This window comes from Phoenix dactylifera, chromosome 8 (genome assembly GCF_009389715.1).
Source record: "Phoenix dactylifera cultivar Barhee BC4 chromosome 8, palm_55x_up_171113_PBpolish2nd_filt_p, whole genome shotgun sequence".
NCBI classification, from domain to species: Eukaryota; Viridiplantae; Streptophyta; class Magnoliopsida; order Arecales; family Arecaceae; genus Phoenix; species Phoenix dactylifera.
In genome coordinates this window covers 7,735,334-7,760,110 of record NC_052399.1, presented here as the reverse complement: position 1 = coordinate 7,760,110, position 24,777 = coordinate 7,735,334, and the positions used below count along the sequence as shown (strand labels likewise).

At 38.2% G+C, this 24,777-nt stretch overlaps 2 protein-coding genes across 3 annotated transcripts; one reads left to right on the top strand and one right to left on the bottom strand.

Annotated features, from left to right (window-relative positions):
* The first annotated feature begins 1,562 nt into the window (after positions 1–1,562).
* LOC103701533 (ATP-dependent 6-phosphofructokinase 5, chloroplastic-like) lies at positions 1,563–14,295 on the top strand. Of its 2 annotated transcripts, none has more exons than XM_017841435.3 (14): positions 1,563–1,855; positions 3,406–3,773; positions 4,008–4,089; positions 7,499–7,572; positions 7,957–8,068; positions 8,414–8,509; positions 8,609–8,710; positions 8,836–8,910; positions 9,085–9,225; positions 9,365–9,481; positions 9,554–9,658; positions 10,616–10,696; positions 12,032–12,160; positions 13,713–14,295. In XM_017841435.3, the coding sequence occupies exons 2-14, from the start codon at positions 3,466–3,468 to the stop codon at positions 13,878–13,880; spliced, it is 1,590 nt and encodes a 529-aa protein (XP_017696924.2). In that variant the 5' UTR covers positions 1,563–1,855; positions 3,406–3,465; the 3' UTR covers positions 13,881–14,295. The 2 variants fall into 2 exon arrangements, with proteins under 2 accessions (XP_017696924.2, XP_008781839.2); XM_008783617.3 differs by having other exon boundaries at positions 1,564–1,855; positions 3,409–3,773.
* Positions 14,296–15,004: 709 nt separating this feature from the next.
* Positions 15,005–23,883, bottom strand: LOC103701535 (probable methyltransferase PMT2). The gene is made up of 7 exons (XM_008783619.4): positions 23,679–23,883; positions 22,108–22,756; positions 21,746–21,956; positions 21,321–21,615; positions 20,309–20,698; positions 15,737–15,814; positions 15,005–15,546 (listed from the first exon to the last, which is right to left on the bottom strand). The coding sequence occupies exons 2-7, from the start codon at positions 22,747–22,749 to the stop codon at positions 15,312–15,314; spliced, it is 1,851 nt and encodes a 616-aa protein (XP_008781841.2). The 5' UTR covers positions 22,750–22,756; positions 23,679–23,883; the 3' UTR covers positions 15,005–15,311.
* Between the last annotated feature and the right edge of the window lie 894 nt (positions 23,884–24,777).

Genomic DNA, 24,777 nt, shown 5'->3' with positions numbered 1-24,777 from the left:
CTCCCAAAAAATTAATTGGCTGTTGACCAATTATAGTAAATGGTCAAAAATATTAGGCCAAACAAGAGTTGGTTAGTTATTTCTACTATTACACTTAAAAGGTTCATATTTGGCCACTTATTATTCATACAAGAGGCCACATATGGGTGGCTGCTAATTTGCATGATAAAAGGAATAAGATAGATTCATTTGATGACTTTAATGCATCCATCACCCATTTCTACTACCAGGTTGGTCGCTTTCTATCTTATAATCTTATAGAATACTTGATTTAGCAAACCCCTTTTAGGATTCTAGTATTCAAAGTCTTTCTTAGTGGTAAATGATCTTCTATAAACCATCTATGGATGCAGTTTCAATTATGTCCAAAAGAGTGAAGTTTCACTATGCTCATGTATGAACTTTGGCATAGATGTTAATTTTCTCATATATTGGAGGTTCAACTTGCTCGCTCGTGAAGGGCGAGAAATTTATATAGTGGAGGTTGATCTTTCCATGCTTGGAGTTCGAGTGGCTTGCAAAGTTGGTGGTAAATATCTTTCTATCATTGCAAAAGTGGCCTGAGTCTTGCATATAGGTAAAGAAATTAACCTACTCCTTTTATATAGTGTTCGAGTAATAGGATTGGTCATGATTGGAGCAACAAAAATAACTTATTTCTCTCTCTCTCTATCTCTCTCTTGCTATGATTAATTTTTCTCCTCTCATGCCTTGTACTCAAATATCTTGATGAAAGCAATCTCGTTGATTTGTTCCACTTTACCCTTGAGTTATTACCTTCTTTGCACTTTAGCACATGCTGCAATTCCCATCTTGCTAGAAATTAGGAAAATTCACTTACCCAAGCATGATCGAATCCTGTCTCTTGACTCAACCGAATTCGCCGTTCCATTAGCTCGATCTGACACACCGGCACTCGATCAATCAATTTATTTTCTCAGGAAATACCTTCCATTCCTTGTTATTCCAATCAATTCCAATCAACAATTTCTTGTTTGGTTGACCAATGAGCGCACTCGTTTGCCTCCCTAACCTATACGCACATGAGGTGCTTGAAAGAGCCACGAAAGGGAACCAATAGTGACACATCACCGATTTGGTTGTAAGTCTCAATAAACATCACGATACCAGTGGGCTAAAGTAATGTAGCAGCTGCTGTCACCATTGGAAGCACCGATCTCGTTTGCTCCTCAACCTTATCGACGGTTCTGGCAACTAGCTGGGACATCGGACAACAATGTCCAAGAAGGGAAGGTGACCCAAACAAGGTGACGACACCCTTACAAAATGAAACACGTGCATACCAAACCAGCGGTTCCCAGCGGCTTCCGAGAAGGCCGGAAGACCCACCCGCGGCGGAAGACGAATCCAGGTTAAAAGGGTACTCTAAACGCACCCTACTTTTTAGATACCGATAAACATACACCCTCCTTTTTCCATAAATACGTTCCCCCTTTAATCTCCATTCCTAATATGGGTGTATCCATGCAGAGACGGACGCGTCCGAGAGGGAGTGTCTTTATCGCAAGATTCGGAATATGAATCGGAGATCCTCGCTTTCTTCGCTCCGATGAAATCGATTGGTCGCGAGACGAGGAGGCGGTGACTGTAACCGGCGGAGTATTCTAGTTTATAATTCCTCTCTCGTTGCTCGCTGACCGAAACATCGAACAACCAAAAGCGACGCCTGTTTTGATTTCTCCTCTTCTTTTTCTTCCCTCCTCGTTCCAAAGGCCGGCTTTTGGATTTCGAGGCCGAGAAGGAGAGGGGCGGAGGGATTCCGCATCCAAGAGGCTTCCTATCTCTCTCTCTTTCTCTCAAGGATTGGTTTCTCAGATTCTTCGGGTAGTCAGAGGTAATTCTTGGTTTTCTCCAAGTTTCAACGATTGTCCCCCTTTTTTCGTGGGATTTTTTTGATGTAATTTGGTGGGTAGAGGGAGGAGTCATCGTTTCGTGGATCTGTAGGGAGAAAAGACATGATCTTTGTTGAACTTGGATCTGATCATGTTAATATATAGAGCTTGGACCTGTGGATGTGTTTTTCTAGATTCATAACAATATCAACAGGAGCGGTTTAATATATAATTTGATAGTTTGTTTCCATTGGTTATGTAATGGATTGAGATATTTACAATTTTGATACCTATGTTTCTCAAAAATATTGTTTCTTGAGGATTTTGTCTTTCCTGGGCTTCGATGTAACATTGATCATGTGGAGCCCTGAGAACTATAGATTCAACTATCATGCTTTTCTTATGTAGAATTCTCTCTAAATTTTGGAGTGTAAAACTTATATTTCTAATGCTTTTTTTGTAACAAGCCATTGTCTGTTGTTGATTATGTTTTTATCTGATAGAGATTTAGTATTCTGTCAAATGAAGGGGAGGATGGATGGAATGAAGAAGGAAGTTCTTATAAAGTTTCTACAAATATGTCTATGATGGTTCATGAATCCAAATTGTCAAAGTATTGCTAAACCCTAATAGTGATGGCACTGGAGAAGTTAAACATGCATGATGCAAGAGTGGTTGTAGAAAGTATGCCAGTGAAAAAGGGGGAAACATGGAGATAGAGTTGAGTTCATACGACATAAGCTTAGAGATTACATCGTTATGTGTTGAAATGATGATACTACTAACAAAGAAACAAGATGGAGAGCCATGGTTAAATCAGAATGCTGCTTGAACTCTTTATATTTGGTCTTTTATTTCACAAATTGGAGATCCATGGACCATTCATGGGATTTCCTCCCCAGATAATTCATGACATTTCATCGCAGTTCATATTACAGAGCTATCATGCTGACATCTTTTCAAGCTAGTTCTTGGCACTTGTATGAAACTTTGTGACAGGAACAGCTTTTTCCAAGCATAAGAGTTCTTAATTTTTAGCGATCAGTGGACTGATGGTCCATTCATGCAGAAATATACAGATTTACATACATAGATATATAAACTATGAAGTGCATATGAATCTCTTCTAGTTTGTTAGAAGGCTTTGTGTTAAGTTCTTTTGGAGGACAATTTGATGCTTGAAACTTGGATTATGTGGACTGATACAAAATGTGCTAGAAAGGATTGAGATGGGCCTTTTAGGTGTAATGTTGGAATTTAGTTCAAAGGGTTGATAAGAATGGGAAGTGAAAATCATATTGAAAGCATGGATATAAATTTTGAGTTCGGATCTTAAAGAAACTTTTTGTTATATTGAATATATTGTTTGGAGATAGGATTCAAAGAACTAACTGTTAATGGCTAGTAAATAACTTTTTGAATGTTATGACTAGAATGTCAGAATTTTCCATTTCATTTTTCCCTCTGTTTTTTCTCCCCATTCCTAAGATATATATGGTGTAAGCTATGCATACTGGCTAAGTTGACCCTATGTTTGTTATTTTTTGTCCAGCAGGTTACTCAGTTTTTGGTTTGCTTCATCAAATTACTTAATTGTTCTGACATTCTAAGAATGGCTTTTGCTTCATCAATTAATGGTGTTTGTTTAATCAGTTTGGGCCAATATGGCTTACAATTGCGAGGGGATCACCCCTTGTTCAGTTCTAATCATTCAAAACTTAGAAGATTCCAGAGAAGGATCCCAACCGGATACCGGATTAAGGATGTTAGAGCTGTTATTTTTAAGCCAGAGGTAGATTTTAAGGATCCAGATTGGAAAATGCACTTCCAGGAGGATTTTAACAAAAGGTTTAATTTGCCGCATTTGAGGGATATTCTTGATGTGCAGCCAAGACCAACTACATTCTCTCTCAAAAGCAGGTGATCTTACCCTACTTAATCTTAGCCTTTTTTTTCTGAGCAAACATATAATACTATATTTCACATTTATATATTCATCTTATCATCAATTGGAATTATTAATCTTCCTCCAAGTGCATATTACACCTTTCATATCTGCTGCTTTATGCTGTAGTTCTGTAGAAGTATGTTGTTTGAAATACCTTTTTTCTTGTGAAATAGAATGACATGATTTGTTACTACCGACTTTGACAGAAGTCCCCTGGATGATGGCAATGGTGCACCAAAGGATGTGTGGAATGGCTATGTGAATGATGATGACAGAGCACTTCTTAAGGTCTACTCTCATCCATAAATATTTAGATTACTTTTCCCATCTCCTGTCACACTTTTTGCATGATCTATGCTGCTTCGTTGTTTGGATGGGACAGATTCATTAGATCAGAGCTCATTACTAGTTTTAATCATTTTTGCAAAAACTTTCATCTTGCTGAAATATAATTATGGAGCTCTATTTCAAAAGGTTTCTATAAATTTCTGTTACACGTGGAATTGACAAGAAATGTTAAAGAGACTTTTTGCATGCATATGTCCAAATTTCTAATATTACCAGGTGATGCTCCTGTACCTCAAACTTTAGGCTTAACAAATAACCCTTGTTCTTCTCTGTCAAAATGTTTTATTCAGATATTCATCACTGTACAACTAGGCTTATGATTAAAGAAAACATTGATATTGACTATTGAATATAGCTATATAAACCACGACTCATATGTGGTATTCTAGTGATGGCATGGCAATATTATTGCAGTCTTCTGTAATCATAATATCCAACATATTTTGATGTCGTGGAATTTGTTTTCATAAATTGAAGGCAGAATGAAATGTTGCAGAACTACTGAGATTTACTTTGTTGTGCTGCCATTTCACTCTGTATTAAAATGTTTCATATTTCCATAAATAGCTAAAATGGATACCTATCTAATTCAATTAAATAAAGGAAGCAGCACATTTTATTACCTTTGAAGCAATTTCATGAGCTGCATTAGTTTTCGGATTCAATGTTTTGCTTAGATCTAATCATTTTCTGAATTTAGTTTGTAAAACAATTTTCAGCGATAAATGGTTAAGAGGAATATTGTCATTCCTGGGTAATTTGGAGGCTTTGTAAATTCAGAGAACTGATGACGATCTAATTATTTTGGATTGAAGCAGCACTAATAATGATATGGCTGACCAAAAACAGATATGAAGACTGTCTTGTAGTTTGTGTTACCTGGAAACTAGCATCTAGCTTGAAGAAACTGTGTTGGATTTGCATCGGCAAGTTAGATGATATGACTTTTAAACACTTATTAAATTCTTCAGTTGCGGCTTTCAGAGATTGGTGGCAAGTTGGACTTTTCCAACAATGCATTTTAATGTCCATAATGTTGTTAAAATTAGGCTTTTCTTTCTTTACAAATTAGCCAGGGATATATATTATTAGAATAACCTTGTGAAATGTCATATTTCTTATATGTTCAAGGTAATTTGGGAGTTTGGATGAGAAACTTGTATTTCGAAAGGCTTTAGCAAAGATATCTTTGAGGCTTCACCTGGTTCAGGGTTAAGTTGGAATAGAAGCTCTGTAATCCATTTCTTCCACCTCATTCAGCTGAATGGCCACTGTGTATCTAGGTTAAATTGCTTTTTCTCAAGGGTAATATAGGCATTTCTGAAAATTTGATGTGCAATTAATGCTTTACTTTTTACTCTGATCCACTTACACCCACTTAATCCAAGAATAATTTCTCCATTGGAAAGATGGAATAATTTAACTTCATTTCTTCTTCCAACATAACCCAGCTAACTTGACTTTTTTTTTGGCTCTCGAGCCAAGCACAGCTCATATTTTATTTTATGCAATATCAATAAAATAAGATTGAGGAGGGGGGGGGGGGGGGGGGGGGTTGCATTGCAATGGTAAATGGCCTGGACTGACAAGTGCAAAGGCTAAATCTATTCCCTGTCCATCCCTCCCAGGATCCCAGATTGCTAGGGCCCTAACTGCTAATGGCCTTTTTTCAACTAGTAAAATAATAAGATTTAGTTAAAGTTATGTTTCATATGTCCCTGCCTCTAGCTTTTTCCTCTTGTCAAGTCAAATGTTTGGATTAGTATGCATTGTTATCAAATCAACATAACTCTTAGAGGCTAATTGAAGAGAAAGGAAAAAAAGCATCTTGAACATGTAGGGTAGCTACGTTCTTTTTTTAGTGAAGGCAATTTGCCTCTTCGCAATTCCACTCAAGTATGAGTGGATATTGAAGATATAAGGTATGCAGTGTTTCTTAGAATAGAAGGTTAGGCTTCTTCACTGAAGCTGAGACATTAGGAGAAGCAGAAGGGTTGTGACTAATTAATGTCTCTCTTGGTCGGGAGAATATTTGCTTACCCTGTTCCTGGAAACTGTGGAAGTAGTATATCTAGAGGATCTTTATGTAGAAATCTTTGTCAACACTTGATGTCCCTAAGTATGCAGAAGCTTCAATTAAGTCTTGATTTGGCCAGAAGCAAAGGCAGTGTATACTGACAGGATGAGAAGATTTTCACATAGATCCTGACTTTATTTGCAGTTCGCCTTTGTTTGGGGGTTTAGCCTATATTAGACTTTTCCTGCTTAAATTTCATTCTCCACACAATGAGTTGAAGTGGTCTTCTTATTTTTCTTTTCAAAAAAAAAGAGAGAAAAGAGAGAAAAGAGAGAAAGGAACATCAATATAAGGCATAAGGCTTTTTATCTCCTTAAAGAATATTCTATTATGGAGTTATGGCATTTATTTTTTTCAGTAATCTCAATTTTTCTAATTTATACGATGAAATGCAAAATTATGGGATTTTTTTTTTTGAGAAAGAGAGATGGCAAAAACTATAACTCATTTAAGAATCAAAACATTGTCTTGTAATTTTTTTTTTTCCATTTTCTTGACTGATCCTCCCCCACCAACCCCCCACCATGATCAAGTTGTTGAAAGTGGTCAAGAAGTATCATTTTGACCAAACACTCAGTAAACATAAGACATACCTTCTTGGGACCTGTTCTTCTAAGGGAAGCTTTATGGGCTCTATTTAAATTTTAAAATTGTACATTATCAAGATGAAATGTAAGAGCAATATTGAGTTTATATGATTAACTACAAGCCAGAGTGAAGGATTAAGAAAGATGTATGCTATTCTTACAAATAAGAGCAATATTGAGTTTATATGATTAACTACAAGCCAGAGTGAAGGATTAAGAAAGATGTATGCTATTCTTACAAAAAGTTGATGATAGTTGGCACCATTCTGGTAAACAATATGCATGCAATAATTCTTTGCATATTTAAGGCTGCTTTCGTGGCTCATCATTCAGGATATACCCTTGGGGTGGGGGAGAGGGAGCTGCCACTGGCTCTCCATGAGTTAGTATTTTTTGACTTTATTGTGTGTATTTGTACACGTATTGTATGAAAACCCATCTTTAGCAAAAAAAAAAAAAAAAGAGCTTCTGATTGCACCTACTTTCCATAGTTTTGGATCTTCCTAGCCTCATATTTATGTATTAGTAATTGGTTGCCACATGAGATATGAATGAGGGAAGTACCATTTTTTTATAATAGTTAAGAGTGCCTAGAATTGATTATCTCAGTTCTTGAACCTTTGTTACTATAAATTTATACGTAGTTATTATCTTACTCGCCAAGGAATTGCACAACAACTTTCAGGTCATAAAGTTTTCTTCACCACACTCTGCTGGAGCTGAGTGCATAGATCCTGACTGCAGCTGGGTGGAGCAATGGTATTCTTCTTCGTCTTCTTCTTCTTCTTACCACTGCTAGTAGTAGTCTCTTATTATTTTTAGTTCTGAAATATTGGCCAGTAGCATGATATTGTCTTCCTTAATTAAGTATGGAAATTTCTAGCTGTATCTTTTTCCTTTGTAATTGCCCTTCCCAGGGATTTGTTAATCCTTTTGCACTTAAATTTTGAGAACCTCCAGATTTTACAGTTTCACTTTTAGATTATTGAAACAATCCTTCTAGAAATATTGTTGAACTATGAAAAAAAAAAACTTATGGTATATTATATTGTAGTTTCAAGATCATTTTCTGCTTAGCTTCCTCTCTCTCTCTATCTATCAATCTCTCTCCCTCTCTTGATTGTAGTTCTTATCTTACTCTAGGGTTCACCGTGCTGGGCCACGTAAGCAAATATACTATGAACCTGAGGAAGTAAAAGCTGGAATTGTTACTTGTGGAGGGCTGTGTCCTGGTCTCAACGATGTCATTAGACAGGTTTGTTGCCTCTTTAGACATCATTCCATGTTTAATTTTCTTCATCTGTATAGTCATGAATACTTTCTACAATTTTTTTACTTTAAAAGACCTTTTATGCTCTGATGTCTGTTGATATGATCCCTAATAATATATTTTAGAAAGTGAGCATATGGCATGAATGTCCATGATTGTTAGAAAATTGGGTGGGTCATTGAATTTAAAACTGTGAATGTGCTACACCTTCAGATTTCTACATAACAAAAATTAGGCAATCGCAAAGCTATAATGAGCCTTTCAGCATATCAGCTTCCTTGTATATATCATTCAAGTGAGCAGAATTACATTATTTTATTGTGCTTGCAGATAGTGTTCACCCTTGAAAAATATGGTGTTACAAAGATCATTGGAATCCCCTTTGGTTACCGTGGATTTTTTGATGAGGGTTTACTAGAAATACCGGTGAGAACAATTTCCATTAAGTCCAAGATCCACAGGTGAGTGTTTGTATTATCATGTCCCTATTTTTATGTGTTCTAAAACTGTTGTTTTTTCTCCTAGCTTTCACGTCAAGTGGTTCAAAACATTAATCTTCATGGTGGAAGTTTGTTGGGAGTCTCTCGTGGAGGGGGTAACATTAGTGACATTATAGATAGCATTCAGGTATAATGAGTTCCACACCAGTTGATCGGTGATCACTAGGTTCTTTGTTTTCATCAATTGATTTCCACATTTTATGCTTCCATAATCATGATGGAAGACTATGTTATGATGTTCGAGCATTTCAGGCCAGGGGAATCAATATGCTTTTTGTACTCGGAGGAAATGGCACACATGCAGGGGCAAATGCAATACATAATGAGGTATCGTTGCCTGCATCTTTTACTAAAGATCCGATCGAATTGCATTCTATATTTCTAGCCATTTAAAGCTATAAACTGTCAGGTTATCATGTCATTTCCTGTCACAACCACTATACTAGTTGCAGTATAATTTACTTTGACATGCAAGCTTAGCTGTACCCTTGCTGAATGCAGTGTCGCAAGAGAAAAATGAAAGTGTCAGTCATTGGTGTGCCAAAAACCATTGACAATGATATATTACTAATGGACAAGACATTTGGTTTTGATACTGCTGTAGAAGAAGCTCAACGAGCAATCAATTCTGCATATATTGAGGTAATCAATTTCTTTGTAGATCTCTGGTAGCTCTGCTGCAGCTGTCTAGATTGCTCAACCAAGCAATTAGAGGAATTTATTCTCCATATCATGTTATCCTTTTAATCTTATCTTTCGAGTTGATCTCTTTTCTTCTTAGGCACACAGTGCATACCATGGCGTTGGACTGGTGAAATTGATGGGAAGAAGCAGTGGGTTCATAGCTATGCATGCATCACTTTCTAGCGGTCAGATAGATGTCTGTTTAATTCCTGAGGTATGCAGAATTCATGTTTATTTCCTTTTTAGTAATATTAACAGTTTCTGATGAAATAATATCCAATTGAAGGTACCTTTCACTTTGGAGGGACCAAATGGAGTCTTGCAGCACCTTGAGCATTTGCTAAAAACTAAAGGGAATGCTGTCATTTGCATTGCTGAAGGAGCAGGACAGGTAACTGCATGTTTAAGGAAAATAATCAGAACATTTTTTTACGATTAGATTTTACTATTATTTTCTTTGTATACAATTTTAATGAATCCTGTAATGATTGTTCAGCCCTGGGATTATAGGAATATGACCATGTTTCTAGGATTTATGAAAAGTGTTACAAGTTCAAATTGGTAAGAGAAAATCTATGTATGCTCAGCTTTCAGAATTAAATCAAACTTTAGAATCCTAGGTTCTCCAGAATATAACAAGACAAGTTAGAATATAATCTCGTGTTACGTCAAACACTGGTTATGTTACAAGAAAAATTTGACCCTAGTTATCCAGGTGCCCGTGCCCGTGCGTCTGTATGTGTGCACATGTGCACCATGCATCTTGTGTCTCTGCTACTGGAGGGTATGAACCACCGGATCCAAACTAGGTGATGGTGGGGAGCCCCGAACAGGTTTTAGCTTCTGGCTTCCCCTTCACTGATTGATGGAGCCCAAGACTGCTTAGTGAATTTCTGTGTGGGGTCATCTTGAGCCCAGGACACCGTGTAATAGGAACCAGAGGAATAGCAAATAAGCACATAAGCAGGAATAGAATCAACACAAATCCTCACCTCATTAATATCCTGGGAAAGGCTTGAGAGATCTCGAGCTTATAGCAATCCTCCATAGAAGACTAATTTGTTATCATGACATTCCGGTGGACAGATTAGTTAAAATGTATATATTCATTTCTCTGAGTCTAACACATAGTTCTGCTTAATTCAGTCTTGAAATGCCAGAGTCCTGAATTCATTGTAATGTCTGCATGAAGAAGTTTGTTTATTCAGAATCATAGTTGAGTATTATGATTTGATTTATATCATAGTTTACTGAGGCTTTCTATGATCTACTGACAAAGTGGCCAGACAAGTTTCCGTATAATTTCCTCAAGTCAGTTGTATTAAGTATTTCTCTCAATGTCTTTCAGGAATTGTTGGAAAAATCAAATGCAACAGATGCATCAGGAAATGTGGTGCTTAGTGATATTGGCGTCCACATTCAACAGCAGGTTTGTGTCTCACTAGTATCTCTCTGTTTCTTAAATCTTTCTGGTAAAATGATACACCAATTTTGCAGTACCTCTAAGAGTCGAAGAACATAATTAGGAGAAGTAAACTAAATGTAATTGCTATTTAGAGAGTCAAAATGTTTACTAAAGAGACTAGATGGATGCAGAATGAAATATAAAATAAAAAAGCTATTTCCTGAACATCTTGTCCATTATGACTGCTAATCAACTGTGGCTGCACTACCTTATACTAAAACTTAATTTGATCGATGTATGACAGATTAACATTCAAAAATTAGATGTGAAAAACATGGATTAGACATTGGGCTGCAAATGGGTAATTATCAGGCTTGGTTCTAATGTACCAAGAACTAACCTGGACTTCTGCAGTTCGCTGGTTCCAAGATTTAAGCCAGAATCAAATCATTAACTTGATAGATTGGATAAGGATTCTAGCTTGGGTCTTGGTTTATGAGACTACACCGGATTTGTTAATTAACTTTTGCCATTTCTAATTAGGTCCATCCATGCCACATCAGGCAAGATCATGCTAACCCTACCAAGGTTTTGATCTCAGTTTAGATCCATACCCGACACATGGGTCCGAATTTGGTCATGGACTGGGTTTAAATTGGGTTACACATAGATCAGATCTCGTACACTCTTTAAAGGGGAATTGCAGCCAACATCAGTTAATGATTGTCCTTTCTTATAAATGTTTGATTAGGAGCAAGAATATCTTGCAGCCATCCATTGACAAAATATTTTGTAGATGAAATAGATAAATAAACTAATAAATAACTAAATTTCAAGAGGTCTGCATATTTGAAAGTCATAGACTATAATATTTGCAGAAAACAAGGGATTCTTTGTTATCTACAACTGGAGTGCCGGTGGAAGGCTCGCTACTCTCACAGATTTGTCAAACACGTCACATGGCTACTGAGATAGCTTCTTATGAAAACACCATTAGTTTAATGCTGCAGTTTATTCTTGCAACATTTTTCTCATCAAAATTCCCTACTCTCCAGATTTGTCAAACACGCCACATGGCTGCTGACTTAGGTTATGAAAACTCCTCTAGTTTAATGCTGCAGTGAATTCTTGCCACATTTTTATCAACAAAATCCATACTGCATGTTCCTTGTGATAGAGATGTTTTCCTCTGATCACATTAGTAATGTGTTTCTTCTCAAACTGTGGCACTGATGTTTTCTTTCCATGCACATTTTTCCAGCTGTAATTACTTCATACGCTACAATATTTCTTAAAAAAAATTGCCTGCATGTTAGCAGCAATGTGTTGGTTACACTTGACATTCACCTATACCTACAGATTAAAAGGCATTTCAAGGAAATAGGCGTTCCAGCAGATGTGAAATACATTGATCCGACTTATATGATCAGAGCATGCCGTGCCAATGCATCCGATGCAATCCTTTGCACTGTACTTGGCCAGAATGCTGTAAGAATCTCAGTTCATGCACCTCTATGATATAGCACTGCTTCTCTCAGAAGTGAAGCATGATTTAGATCCATCTAAGTATCTTCGCTTAATTTTAGGCAACATTATCAATACAAGATTGGAACCTGCAATTTGGTAGTTCTTTTGTCTGATTTGTGATTTACGGAAGACAGATTTTTTCTCTTTTATTTCTTTAACTTTTTTCTGTCTAGTTTTTGGCCTGGAACGTATGCTTAATCTGTTGTATCTGATCATCTGTATAATAATTTATTGAGATTATTTGTCATCTGTTGCCAGCCAATTTGCCTACATCTCTGAAATTATACTATAATAATTTCTTTTGCTGGTTGCTTCCTTTTTTTTTGCATGAACTGGGTTCCACAGTCCAGCCTAAAGTTGCAAACAGCTTTTTTTTTGCCAAGCAATGGGCCCTAATGTATAGCTTCTGCCATGTGCGCACGTCTGTGTGTACATGTTAACAGTTGCTTTTTGGTTGACGTTGTTAAGAAAAGCTTGAATTCAATTTTACTCTGACTCTTGTTTCTGGAACAACTCTCATCCCTGACAGCTCTGGGGAATTTTTATGTCCCAGCAATGGACTGTGCCATAAGCAGTCACAGAATGCTTTCTCACTTGATGTATATCTCATACATTGTATTATTTAGCACTCATACACACACATCCATCCATCCATATGCATGCATGCATGCTGTATATTGTATTGTTTGTTTCCGATTTTTGATTTCAAACTAATTTTGGAACTATTTGAAGCATCAGGATGCAACCTTAAAAAGTTTCACATCATTTGAACTCCTAAACAAATTTCTGTCCTAGGAAAGTATGTAGCTATATTTAAGCATTGTTTCCACAACGCCAATTTCTATATCTCATATATGCTTGCATGCATGTATGTATGTCGTAACATTTGTTTCACATTTTTGATTTTAAACAAATTTTGGAACTACCTGAAGCATCAGAATGCTCAGTCATTAAAAGTTTCACATCATTCAAACTCCGAAAGAAAAGTCCAAGAAAGTATGCTAGCTATATTTAAGCAGTTGTTTCCACAATGTCAGATTCTATATCTCATGTAGTACCATCCATTACTCAAATAATAGATTGTACCATTTTTTCCCTTCTGATTTTCAACGAATTATGGAACTGCTTTCAGCATTAGCTATCTCTTATATTATGCTCAAAGCCATTAGAAGGCTTCACATCATTAAACTCCTAAACATCTTTTTGGTCATAAAAAAGTATGCTTAGCTATATTTTAGCAGTTGTTTCCATAGTATCAAATTCAGATGTATAACAAATTTGACCTTATTATGTAGACTTTTGATTGTTCTTTTAACTCAAGTGTGCAACTACTTAATTACAAAATAATGTTATATCAATGTTAAAGTATGTCACTTATTAATGCATATGCATATGATAAGAGCTACATTGCTTCCATTTAGGTGCATAGTTTTTCTAAGAAACATTTACATGTATGTTCAAATGCTTGTCTTTTGAGCTTGACTAATTTGCAATGATATCTTATTCTGTGTAGGTACACGGTGCGTTTGCGGGGTTCAGTGGCATTACAACGGGCATATGCAACACCCATTATGTCTACCTTCCCATTCCAGAAGTCATCACATCTTCGAGGTGTGTTGATCCTAACAGTAGAATGTGGCACCGATGCCTGACATCAACTGGCCAACCTGACTTCCACTGATTGTATTCAGAGAGATGCTGACCTGTTATTGCAGGAGGGATGCATCTTAACAGATACAATTATTAAGGTTGAAGCTCTCACTCAGTGGCGCTCCGTTTCAATACATTCATTATCATGAAAATTGATTGCCCCAAAATAGTGGAAATGGAAGTATCTAAATAGGAGTCTTATCTATATAGCAATTTTGTAGATTACCAGGTTTCTTTTATTTGTTTGAGAAAAAATAAGTCGAAGCCAAATGAAGTTTGGTGAGCCAAGAAAAGCAAAAGTTTGTACATTTCTGCAATTCAACAATTGTCTACAGACATATAATCATTCCTGAGATTTGCATTAAGTGTAGTTCTATTTTTTTCCAACGACTGATTATGTGATATCATATTAAATAAAATGCACAAGAGGAATTTGATGTTTGTAACGATGATTTGCTCTTGCTTATATAACCATGAATGGAAATTTCAGTTGTAACTCTACCCCTTTCATGCCTGTCGTTCAACTGTCGAGATGGACCAGATCAAGTTTGTAACCTCCAAAAACAACAGGTGAAACCCAATCTGTAGAGTTCCCCATCCACTTCCTGTGAAAAGAGCTCCTGACTCCTGGTGAAATCCAAGCCGGGGTCTCCACCCAAATGCTCTGAAATGTACCTTTAACTGACTCAAAAATCCATGCTTGGTTGCTTTCAAGCCAATCTTGTGCACCCAGATTAGACCTAATCCAGAACCAAAATAGACATCTTTTGAATCCTTTTTCCCCAACACCATTGGCCTTCTCAAGCATTAAGGTCGAACGGCTCCAGTCAAATTCTGGAACCCATAACCTGCTGATCAGCAATTTCTTATTGAACTGTACCAAATGGTAAAGCAAGCCCCCAGGATCAGTACACAAGGACTGCTCAGTTGGATTGCAATAACATTGGATCTCTCTAACCTTACTGAAATGAATTTCCTCGCTGGAGAACAACCTCAAATAGTTTCCGCTTGGAACAAGGAGTTCAAACTTCAAAGTACTTCCAACCGGAGGCAAGCTCCATCTTTTAATCTTTTTACTGCAGTATCCGACCGTAGAGATGCATATATATGGAGGGGAACCTATTGGAGTCAAGATGACAGATATTTGAAGCTGTGAACAACGAAGATTGGATCGTACGCGTTTAACAATATCAAATTCCACTAACTGGGGGAACAACTCTATTTTTTTGATAAAAAAAACATCATGGTGATGAAACAACAATTATAAATATGAAAAGCTATGGCTACTTGGCAACGAATCATGGTTACAATAACTCTTAACCCAAGAATGCTTATCCGAACCCGTAATGTTTTTAGAGATGAGAAAAAAACACGCCAAGTCGATAGCTTTGCCGCAACTCAAGCTTGTTTCGTAGTAGCAAGTGTGTGGAAAACACTGCCGAGTTCTAGGAAGGGCGCTTCTTTACTGCTCGCGTGTTTTATTTTTGCTTCCACCAACCCAATACTGCTTTACGGCAAACAATATCTTCTCAGACACAAGAGGGCCATCCTCATGATCTGCCATCCTTGTGCTCCATCTCATGCCACTGACCATCCTCTTCACCTTTATCAAGACATCAACATCATCGCGAAATATAATAGCACCTTCTGGGCGCAAAATACGGTCCATCTCTAAGAGAATGTCTTCCATTTTACACCTGTTTTGATTGCATGAAGCAAAAAAATTAAGTAAGATCTGGTAGTTAATCCAGCAACTAACAGGATCTGTAAATGTTATTCAGAAATTCATTTCCATCCAAGCCAAACAGTATTCATCCCTTTTTTTTTGAATATATTATTCATGCAATTAAATTATGTAACGAGCCCTAACTCCCCACATCAACTTACTTGTTCTGGTACAAGCTGAAAACACCACTGGCATGTATAAGATCATATGTCCTTGGGTAAGTCGAAAAGGCTTCACACCTAAACCAAGAAAGAAGCAAAAAAGCATATGAAAATGGGAAATAGCACAAATGAAGAAAAATAAGTACCTGGTGCAATCTCACAAAATATATTGACAACAAAAGAAAGAAAGATCAAGAATGTATAATTTCAATAGTTCAGGTTTAGAGGAAACTGGATGGTGAAGCAGCAGATTTAACATGCACACTTTTCAGCATGAAAGCATCTCAAGCTACAATATAGATGCACGATGGTCACTAGTAAGCTCTCATTTGCAAGCCTCTTGAGGCGGCCACACACTTTAGATTTCATATCATAAAAACAAAAGAAACTTCGAACCGGATGAAAAGTCACATACATGGAGAAGATAGAAATTAAACAGATAGGTGAGGTTTATTTTCAACACTAGGAGATGCTGAATATAGAGTTGGGCAACGGGCCGTGCCGGGCCGGCTCGGCCCAGGCCCCCCGGGCCCAAATTCTAAGCGGGCCGTGCCAGGCACGGCCCGTGAGGCACGGAAGGCCAGCCCGGCCCGGCCCCCGGCCCCTCTATTGGTGGGCCGGGCCGGGCACGGCACGGCACGGGCCGTGCCAGGCACGGCCCGTAACGGGCGCAAACGGGCCGTGCCAGGCACGGCCCGCAACGTCTCTAAACGGGCCGTGCCTGGCACGGCCCGTAACGGCTCCAGACGGGCCGTGCCTGGCACGGCCCGTCTGGAGAGGGGGAGGAAAAATAGCCGTTTCCAACGGCTATTTTCGGGAAAAAGTCGATTTTACCCCTCCCAACAGTCCAATAACGGCTGAATGGAGGGGTATTTTGGGAAAAAAAAATTTTTGGGCTTCTATAAATAGCCCATTCCTCCCTCATTCTCACCACACCAAACCTCTCATTCTCTCCTTCTCTACTGCTATTATTTCTCTCCTCTAAAGTGCTCTTCTAGCAATTTAATTTTTAGTTTGTTCAAGTGCTACACAAGAGGAGGTTCCTGTTGAGAAGAGAAGGTCGCTTCTGTTGAGAGCATAAGAGGAAGCTCGGAATCTCGGCTCTGCCTCTGCCCTCCGACCCTCTACTCAATTCCTTCTTGCGGTTAGTTTTTATTTTTTGAATTAATCATAGATATGTCATCTTTTGAGGAAAGTCAGTTTGGCATTCCTGTTTCTGAGGGAGAAGAAACTAATCCCCAACCCCCTGTTCCTAGTTCCTCTAGAACTGGTGAACCGAGTGAAGGTCAAACCTCTTCTCGTAAGAGGACTAGTACTGTATGGAATGAATTTGATAGAGTTATGGTTGAGGGAGTCTGGAAAGCTAAATGTAAAAAATGTGCCAAACTTTATAGTTGTAGTAGTAGTGGGGAAACAGGGCATTTAAAAAGACATCAAGAGAGTCATAGGATGCATGATTCTCATGCTCAAACTCAAAGTAGCCTTAATATACAAGGGGGATTACTTGTAGGTAATTTTGCATATAATCATGAAAATCAAAGAAAAGCACTTGTAAAATGGATAGTTAAGGATGAATTACCTTTTAGTTTATGTGAATCTTTTAATTTTGAAGAATATGTTCAATTAAACCTACAACCTGCTTACAAAAGAACTAGTAGGCGTACATTTAGAAAAGTAGCTATGACCAATTTTTTAGCAATGAAACAAAATTTAATTGAAACACTTTCTACTTTAAATGTAAAAATTTCATTAACTTCTGATATTTGGTCAGCATCTGTAGGTAGTAATTGTTTTATTGCCATTACTGCTCATTATATTGATAATGATTGGCAATTAAATAAACGTATTCTTGCTTTTCGTGCTTTTGATTTTCCACATTCTGGGCAACAAATTTCAAATATAATTTATCAAACTGCATGTTCATATAATATTAATGATAAAATTATGTCTATTACTTTTGATAATGCATCTAATAATAATTCTGCTGTTGTATTATTAAAAGACTCATTGCATCCCATATTAGATGGAAATTTACTGCATATTAGATGTGCATGTCATATCTTAAATCTTTCTGTTCAAGCTGGCATGGGCATGATTCAAGATGTGATTTCAAAAATTAGAAATGCAGTTTCTTTTATTCATGCTTCTAGATCAAGACTTCAAGAATTTAAGGAATTATGCATAAATCATGGTAAACGTTTTAAAAAATTTAAACTTGATGTAATTACTCGTTGGAACTCCACATATAGCATGATACATGATGCATACCCATATAAAAATTTATTAAGTGCATATATTAATGATCGTGGATTAGGATTTACATTGACTGAAACTGATTGGAATAAAGGAAAAATTTTGGAAGATTTTTTGCTTAGTTTTTATAATGCTACCAATGTTCTTTCTGGTATTTATTACCCTACTTCATGTTCATTTTTACAACAAGCATATATAATTAGTCAAAAATTTGCAGAACATAGATATGATGATGTTTTAATGCCTATTATTCACCTAATGGAATCTAAATGGAATGAGTATTGGGACAGGATATGTCCTATGCATAACTTAGCTGCTGTATTTGATCCTAGAGTTAAATTAAACGGCGTGCTAATTTTACTTGATGCATACGCTGAAAATATGAATCAAGATGCTGAATCTGCTAAAGATGAGGTAAGACAACTTCTTTATGATATTTATGCTATATATGATGAAAAAATTCGTGGATCTAGAACACAAATACAAACCTCTATTCCTCCTTCTAGTAGTTCTCGTTCGTCATCTATTTTTTCATTCATTGCACAGAGAAGACACACACATGCTTCAAGTTCCTCTTCATCTTCTTCATCTTTAAGTAGTGAACTAGAATTTTATTTACGAAATGATCTTCAGTCTGCATATGATGAAAATCAAATAGAGAATCTAGATGTATTATCTTGGTGGAAGAGTGTTAGAAATCAATATCCTGTTATGTCTGCAATTGCACGCGATATTTTAGCTGTGCCGATGTCCACGGTAGCATCGGAATCCGCTTTTAGTGCAGGTCGGCGTGTTCTTGACGAAAAGAGAAGTAGGATGACGGGCGAAACGGTGGAGATGCTTCTCTGCTTCAAGGATTGGCTGGATGCTGAGGCAAGACTTCAAGATAAAGGTGGACATAATACAACATCCTCTGATGATGATGATACAAACACTACTGAAGACTGAAGACTGAAGACTGAAGACTGAAGAGTGAATACTGATTCACTGAATCACTGATGATTAGTAAAATTTCTTAATTTTTTATAATTGTACATTTTTATTGTATTCTGGAGGTCAGACCAAGGTCCAAACCTCGGCCCTTTCTTAGTTTCTTATTGTATTCTAGAATCTAGAGGTCAGACCAAGGTCCAAACCTCCCTTCATGTACCATTTTGATTTAAATTAATAAACTGGTAGGGGTCTATGCCAAACCCCCCACCATTAAGGTGGCTTTATATTCATAAATCAAGATTTCTTAGTGTTCAATATTTATTAATTTATTAAAAAAATTTTATCGGGCCGAGCCGGGCCCAGGCCCGGACCGTGCCAGGCTCGCGTGCCAGCCCGGCCCAGGCCCTTATGGGCCGTGCCGTGCTGGCCCGCGGGCCGTGCCGTGCTTGGCCCGCGGGCCTAGACCGGGCCGTGCCGGCCCAGGCCCGAAGCGGCCGTGCCTGGCACGGCCCGCTGGCCAGGAACCTCTAGCCCAGCACGGCCCTATCAAAGGGGCTGTGCCAGGCACGGCCCGGCACTGTAGCTGGCGGGCCGTGCCAGGCACGGCCCGCTTCGTGCCGTGCCGTGCCGGGCCGTGGGCGGCCCGGCCCAGTGCCCATCTCTAGCTGAATATCAGAATGCTAACCATGTTATGTCGTACCGTACCGTACCGGACATACCGTACCGTACTAGTTTAGTATCGGTACCGGTATCGTACTGATACTATGCTAGTGTGGCACTAGAACGGGGTCCGATACCGATACGGCGAATCTTGATGCTAATGTACCTTTCCAATAGGAAGAATTAATATACTCCAAGAAGAGATTAAAGGCAAGAGTCAGCAAAGGGACAATAGGAGGAAAGACCAAAATTATGCTGCAGAAAATATGTTTTTACTGTTTAACACGCAAAAAGGGTCCTAATCTCCCAAATATGCAACTTCTCAACTAATATTCAGCTAGCAGTTTAAACTTTAAACTAATGAGGTCCTTTCTATTTTAGTTCTTTATCTGTGAAAATGACCTTATGCCAATTTTTATTTCGTAGTAAATTGTGGAGATGCAAGGGCAATCAAGTTGCATATGTTAACATTACACCAAAACAGTATAAAGGAAGATGAAAGAATAATAGGTCTTGCTTTAGTTCTGAAACCTGGAAATAATGGAAAAAGTTTTTCTTACTTGAGCAAGTTCAAAAAAAATGATTAGATGACAGACAAGTGTAGACAGCTAGCTTTAGTGCAAACAAGTTGAATAAGAAAAATAAACACCAAAACAATTATCTCCCTGCAGAGTTTAAATAGTGAAAAGAGTGCAGAACGATCTCCACAAGAAGACAAGTGCATACCAGTCATGATATATGCCTATTAACCCTCTTTCATATATGACACCCAAAGTGGACAGCTCCGCAATAGTAGGCACAACATTCATAACCCATAATTTTGGAGACTCAATTGCTGCAGCAAAACTACCCAAAGCTGCATTCATGTCCATAATATTGCGATACCTTCCAGTGTTAAGCAACTTATTGACTTTCTTATAAGTTTTGACATGCTTTTGCCACAATTTATTGTCTTTTTGATATGACTCCGCAGAGAAGCCAGGCACAGAACCACTCGAAATTCTAGGGGGAATAGAATTTAGCCTGTCTGGGAATGGCCTCAGTTCACCTCCAGCAACCTCTTCAGGACTGTTAACCTCAGGATAACGATTTATGCAAGCCTCCATCTTCTTGTACCTAAATCACTAAAACGAGTGAGAAGTTTTTGAACGGTGAAAGAAAGGGAAGCTAAAAAGGAAAAACTCTAACCAACACAGCAAGAAAAACATGGGCAGCTGATCCACTATTTAAAATCTCAGGGTCATTGAAGCAAGCTTAATTATCATCCAGAAATTGCCAGCTCAATTACCACACAGAAAATGCCAGTGAGTTATTGAACATTCATTCTTGGTCACAGATTACAGATAAAACATCATACTAGCTTGCACTCAGGAAAACAAAGAACCAATATGGCTGACTCACAGCACGGGAACATGAAATCTGTTAGCTAGGCATTTTCTTTGCAGCTTAGTTTTAAAACTAAAGTTTACAAACAATGTTACATATGTATGAACCAAGCAAGCAAGAGGGTGTACATGTTCTTGAAAAGTTAACTCACACTGAAAATGATACAAGGAAAAAGGAAGAGAGCAAATAAATAATGAACATCGCCCGCCAATTTTCGTGCTTGTAGCATATATATATATTCAGGAACAGGTGATTTTCACTATAATAAAAATTGCTTTCTCTGAAATAAAAAAATGCTCATTTTGTATATATTCAGGAACCAATAATAGGTCAAACAAGCATAGAACCATACCAGACATCATCTGCATTTGTTGATTCACACATATTTACATGGGACTCATCTTGCCTCCCAGGACAGGAATCAGCATTTATTCTCTTTTGCCATATGGCAATTTCACCCTTCTCTGAAATTTTTTCCCAACACAGAAGTTCAGCAATTTCTTCAATCTTTCTTTGTTCCTCCTCAAGATCCTCCTTTGTTCGTTGCCATGCTTTGTAGTTACTCTTCCAGTTAATTGGAGGGCCAGAAAGCACCCAGTAACCACCAGGGCGAAGAACCCGATCCACCTCCACCATGTACATTCCATCTGAAAAAAGAGAATACCAGCATTACTTGGAACAATAAATGCCAGAATCTATGCACATTTGTTAAAAATATGGAACTCTTATATACTAACTAAAAAAATGAGAAGTATCCAATTAGAAAATACTCCTTACCATTTGATCCCCATGGGATCAAGCATCTTGAACAGTGAGCCATATCAAAGGCTCTAGCTGGGTAGGGGAGCTTTATAGATCCAAGAACACCAATAACTGCAGGCACGCCTCTTTCCAGTGCAAACTGTACCTGTGCCTCATGCGAGTCCCTTGGTGCAAACGACATGGCTAAGACATTCCTCTTCAGTAGATAAGCACCCCAGCTTGCCACCTAAAAGTAATCAATGGAAACAAAATAATCACAAAAAGAGGAAAAAAAAAATGATAGTATTGAATCACCATGAACATCATTTCATATAACATAAGCATAACCAAAAAGGGGTTGGAGATGAGTTCAGATTCTAAATTAATATTTCACATACCCCACAACCAGTGTCCAATGCAGTTCTGACCGTCCCATTCGCAATTGGAATAACAGATGCAAGTTGGTCAATATATTTATCTGCCCCTTGAGGAAACTGTGTTCCTCCACCAGGGAACCTAAAAACATTGCCCTCATATTGCACCCAGTTCTGAACAGCCTTCTCAACTGTCAAACTCTTGTAAGGTACATTGGCATAGGGAACATAGTCACGGCTCTTAGGCCATGGAAATGGAGCCACATATCCCTTGGGTGCCGGTATAAGACAGTAAAGCTTTTCCTGTTCAGGGGGGCAATGTCTCTCTCTATAAATCATGTTATCTCTAGGAAAAGTCATTGCACGCCTTTGATCCTGACAAGGAGTGTAATCAGTATAACGGTCATTACATGGCTCAAAAGTTTTTACTTCTGAATCATCATCATTAGGAACGCCTCCTCCACTATGATGGGTCTCAAAATTAAGATTGGGTGAGATAGCGCATTCAGTCTGCTCAGTTATCTGAGCTGCTATCCTATCCCCCTTCCCAAAACCGCTCCTCTGCCAAACACCCAAGACATAGAAGAAGCAACACAGACCGACCACTATAATTATAGACATGGAGCTCCGAGTCCTGCCATCAGCTGCATTCCCCTTCAAAGCCATGGTGTACCTGAAAAAGAGTTCTCATGCAGCTTTAGCATACAACCTAAATTGCACTTAAAAATCAAAATATGAGGTTTTAATCACCCCCCCCCCCCCCCCCCCCCCCAAAAAAAAAAATAAATAAATAAATAAATAAATAAACAAACAAGGAAAAAAAGAAGGGGGAGTAAAGTACACCCAAGCATCTACTGATTTCAACAAAAAAGTTAAACAAAGAGTGGAAATTATTTTCATCACGCAAGAAATGACATTTAAACAATAAAAACGATTCAAGATCGGGATAGAGAAAGAAACAATTCGTGAGAGTATCAAGAACTGGAACTCAAACTACTCTCATAAATTTTAGAGTAGTTAGGATATCCTATCAAGTAAAGAAACACTGCCAAATATAACTTCATTAATCAAACAAATTCCCTGCATAATTGATGTAAGAAAAAAGGAAAGCTAGCGCGAGCTCATCAACAAGATAAATCTAAAAAACGCTCCTTTTACAGTAAAATTTCTAGATTAAGTAAACTTAGTTAGCAAGCCCATCATTCTCCAGCCCAAGAAAATTAGTCAAAAACATAAAAAAGTATCATCTTTTGAAACCCCACCTTAGTCTCAACACAACTTCAACGAACAAGCCACTTCAAGATCCGAATAATAAGGCTTCCATCAAATTAAGAAACCCCAAGACAAGAATAAAAAACACAAAAATCTACTAACTTTCCACTCTCCAGTTTCCTAGCTCAAGAAAAAACCACGATCCATGCGCAAATAATATAATTTCCTCTAAAAACGTCACAGATTCCAGGGAAATAAAAAAGCTCCAGACTTGTAATTAAAGAAACTAGCAAATCCTAGCTGAAAATTGTCGAAAAAATTTAAAAAATCTCGGCAAGAGAAGCAAATAAGAATTTAGAGATGCAGCAGCGAAAAACTCGTACCGATCCCGAAAGCAGCTCAAGAAACGGATCTGAGATCCACCGAGAGCTCTACCAAAATCTCCTCTCCTCCATCTCGCAGAGAAAACACCCTATATTTTGGGCGGGGTAATCAAGATTTGATCTCCTATCTTCTTCCTCGCTATCGTCGTCGTTTGGATTTAATATCGGCTTTCCCTCGACAGCGAGGCTCTTTCCTCTTTTGAATTATTCGACGCGTCTCGCCGCGGCGGGGACGGTGTGACCTTTACTTTGTACGCATGTAATGTTCTATGCGAACATAAATTCTTCCAGTCCCGCCCGTTCATTTGTGGCGTCATGCGTTCGTGTCGCGTTTCAACGGGCATGATGCGTTAGATGAGATGGCTTCTTCTTTGAACGTGGACGGCAGATCTTGTGTCCGCATATAAACGTCTATGCGCGCGCCTAAGAGATATCGTTCTCCACCGTCTTCGGTGCCCATACCGCCAGAAAGATCCCTGTGTATACAATAATCCGAGTCCCCTCACCGCTTTGGAGCGAGAGTTAACGAGCAATGGGCGCCGATCGTCTGCTGTATCCCGTACATTATTCGACTCTTTGTAATGACGTGGCGGAACAAGAACAATTCTAACTAGTGGGGCCACACGAGAAGGCAATACAGAACGTCGACGAAAACACTGAATGCTGTTGTATACGAGACAGCGATCGGGCTCGCCGATACCACGGAAACAGTGCCACTTACTTGGATCCGCGATCTTTGTTCCTCGCCAATAAATGATCTAGGCTGCCGTCCATTAGGGGATCAAGTGGTCATTTTGAAACAGGATAAAGTTGTAGTTCTCCAGTGCCTGTCTGACACGTAAGCCACTAAATTACCCTTTTTAGGAAATCGACATGTGGTTTACTAACAACTTAGTGTGAGCTTTCTTGACCAGAACATTCGCTGTCATTGTGGGATTGGGCGACTCGCAATCGTATTTGTCGGCAGGTTGATCAGCTGTTTCATCTAGTGTAGCAGACAGCATGACAGACAAACAAATGTGTGACGCGTAGCATATGTGGGTTTCGTGCGGCACGTGTAGAGTGAGGTGGAGTGTACGGAGCTGTCCGGCTTATTTAT

Excerpts from the sequence above, each read along its gene's own strand:
- LOC103701533 (XM_017841435.3), top strand. The coding sequence starts at position 3,466 with ATGGCTTTTGCTTCATCAATTAATGGTGTTTGTTTAATCAGTTTGGGC. Across the intron at positions 10,697-12,031 it reads GCGTCCACATTCAACAGCAG|ATTAAAAGGCATTTCAAGGA; the intron begins GTTTGTGTCTCA and ends CTATACCTACAG. Across the intron at positions 12,161-13,712 it reads CTGTACTTGGCCAGAATGCT|GTACACGGTGCGTTTGCGGG; the intron begins GTAAGAATCTCA and ends TATTCTGTGTAG.
- LOC103701535 (XM_008783619.4), bottom strand. The coding sequence starts at position 22,749 with ATGGCTTTGAAGGGGAATGCAGCTGATGGCAGGACTCGGAGCTCCATG. Across the intron at positions 21,957-22,107 it reads CATTGGACACTGGTTGTGGG|GTGGCAAGCTGGGGTGCTTA; the intron begins GTATGTGAAATA and ends GATTACTTTTAG. Across the intron at positions 15,815-20,308 it reads ATAGGCATATATCATGACTG|GTGTGAAGCCTTTTCGACTT; the intron begins GTATGCACTTGT and ends TTCTTGGTTTAG.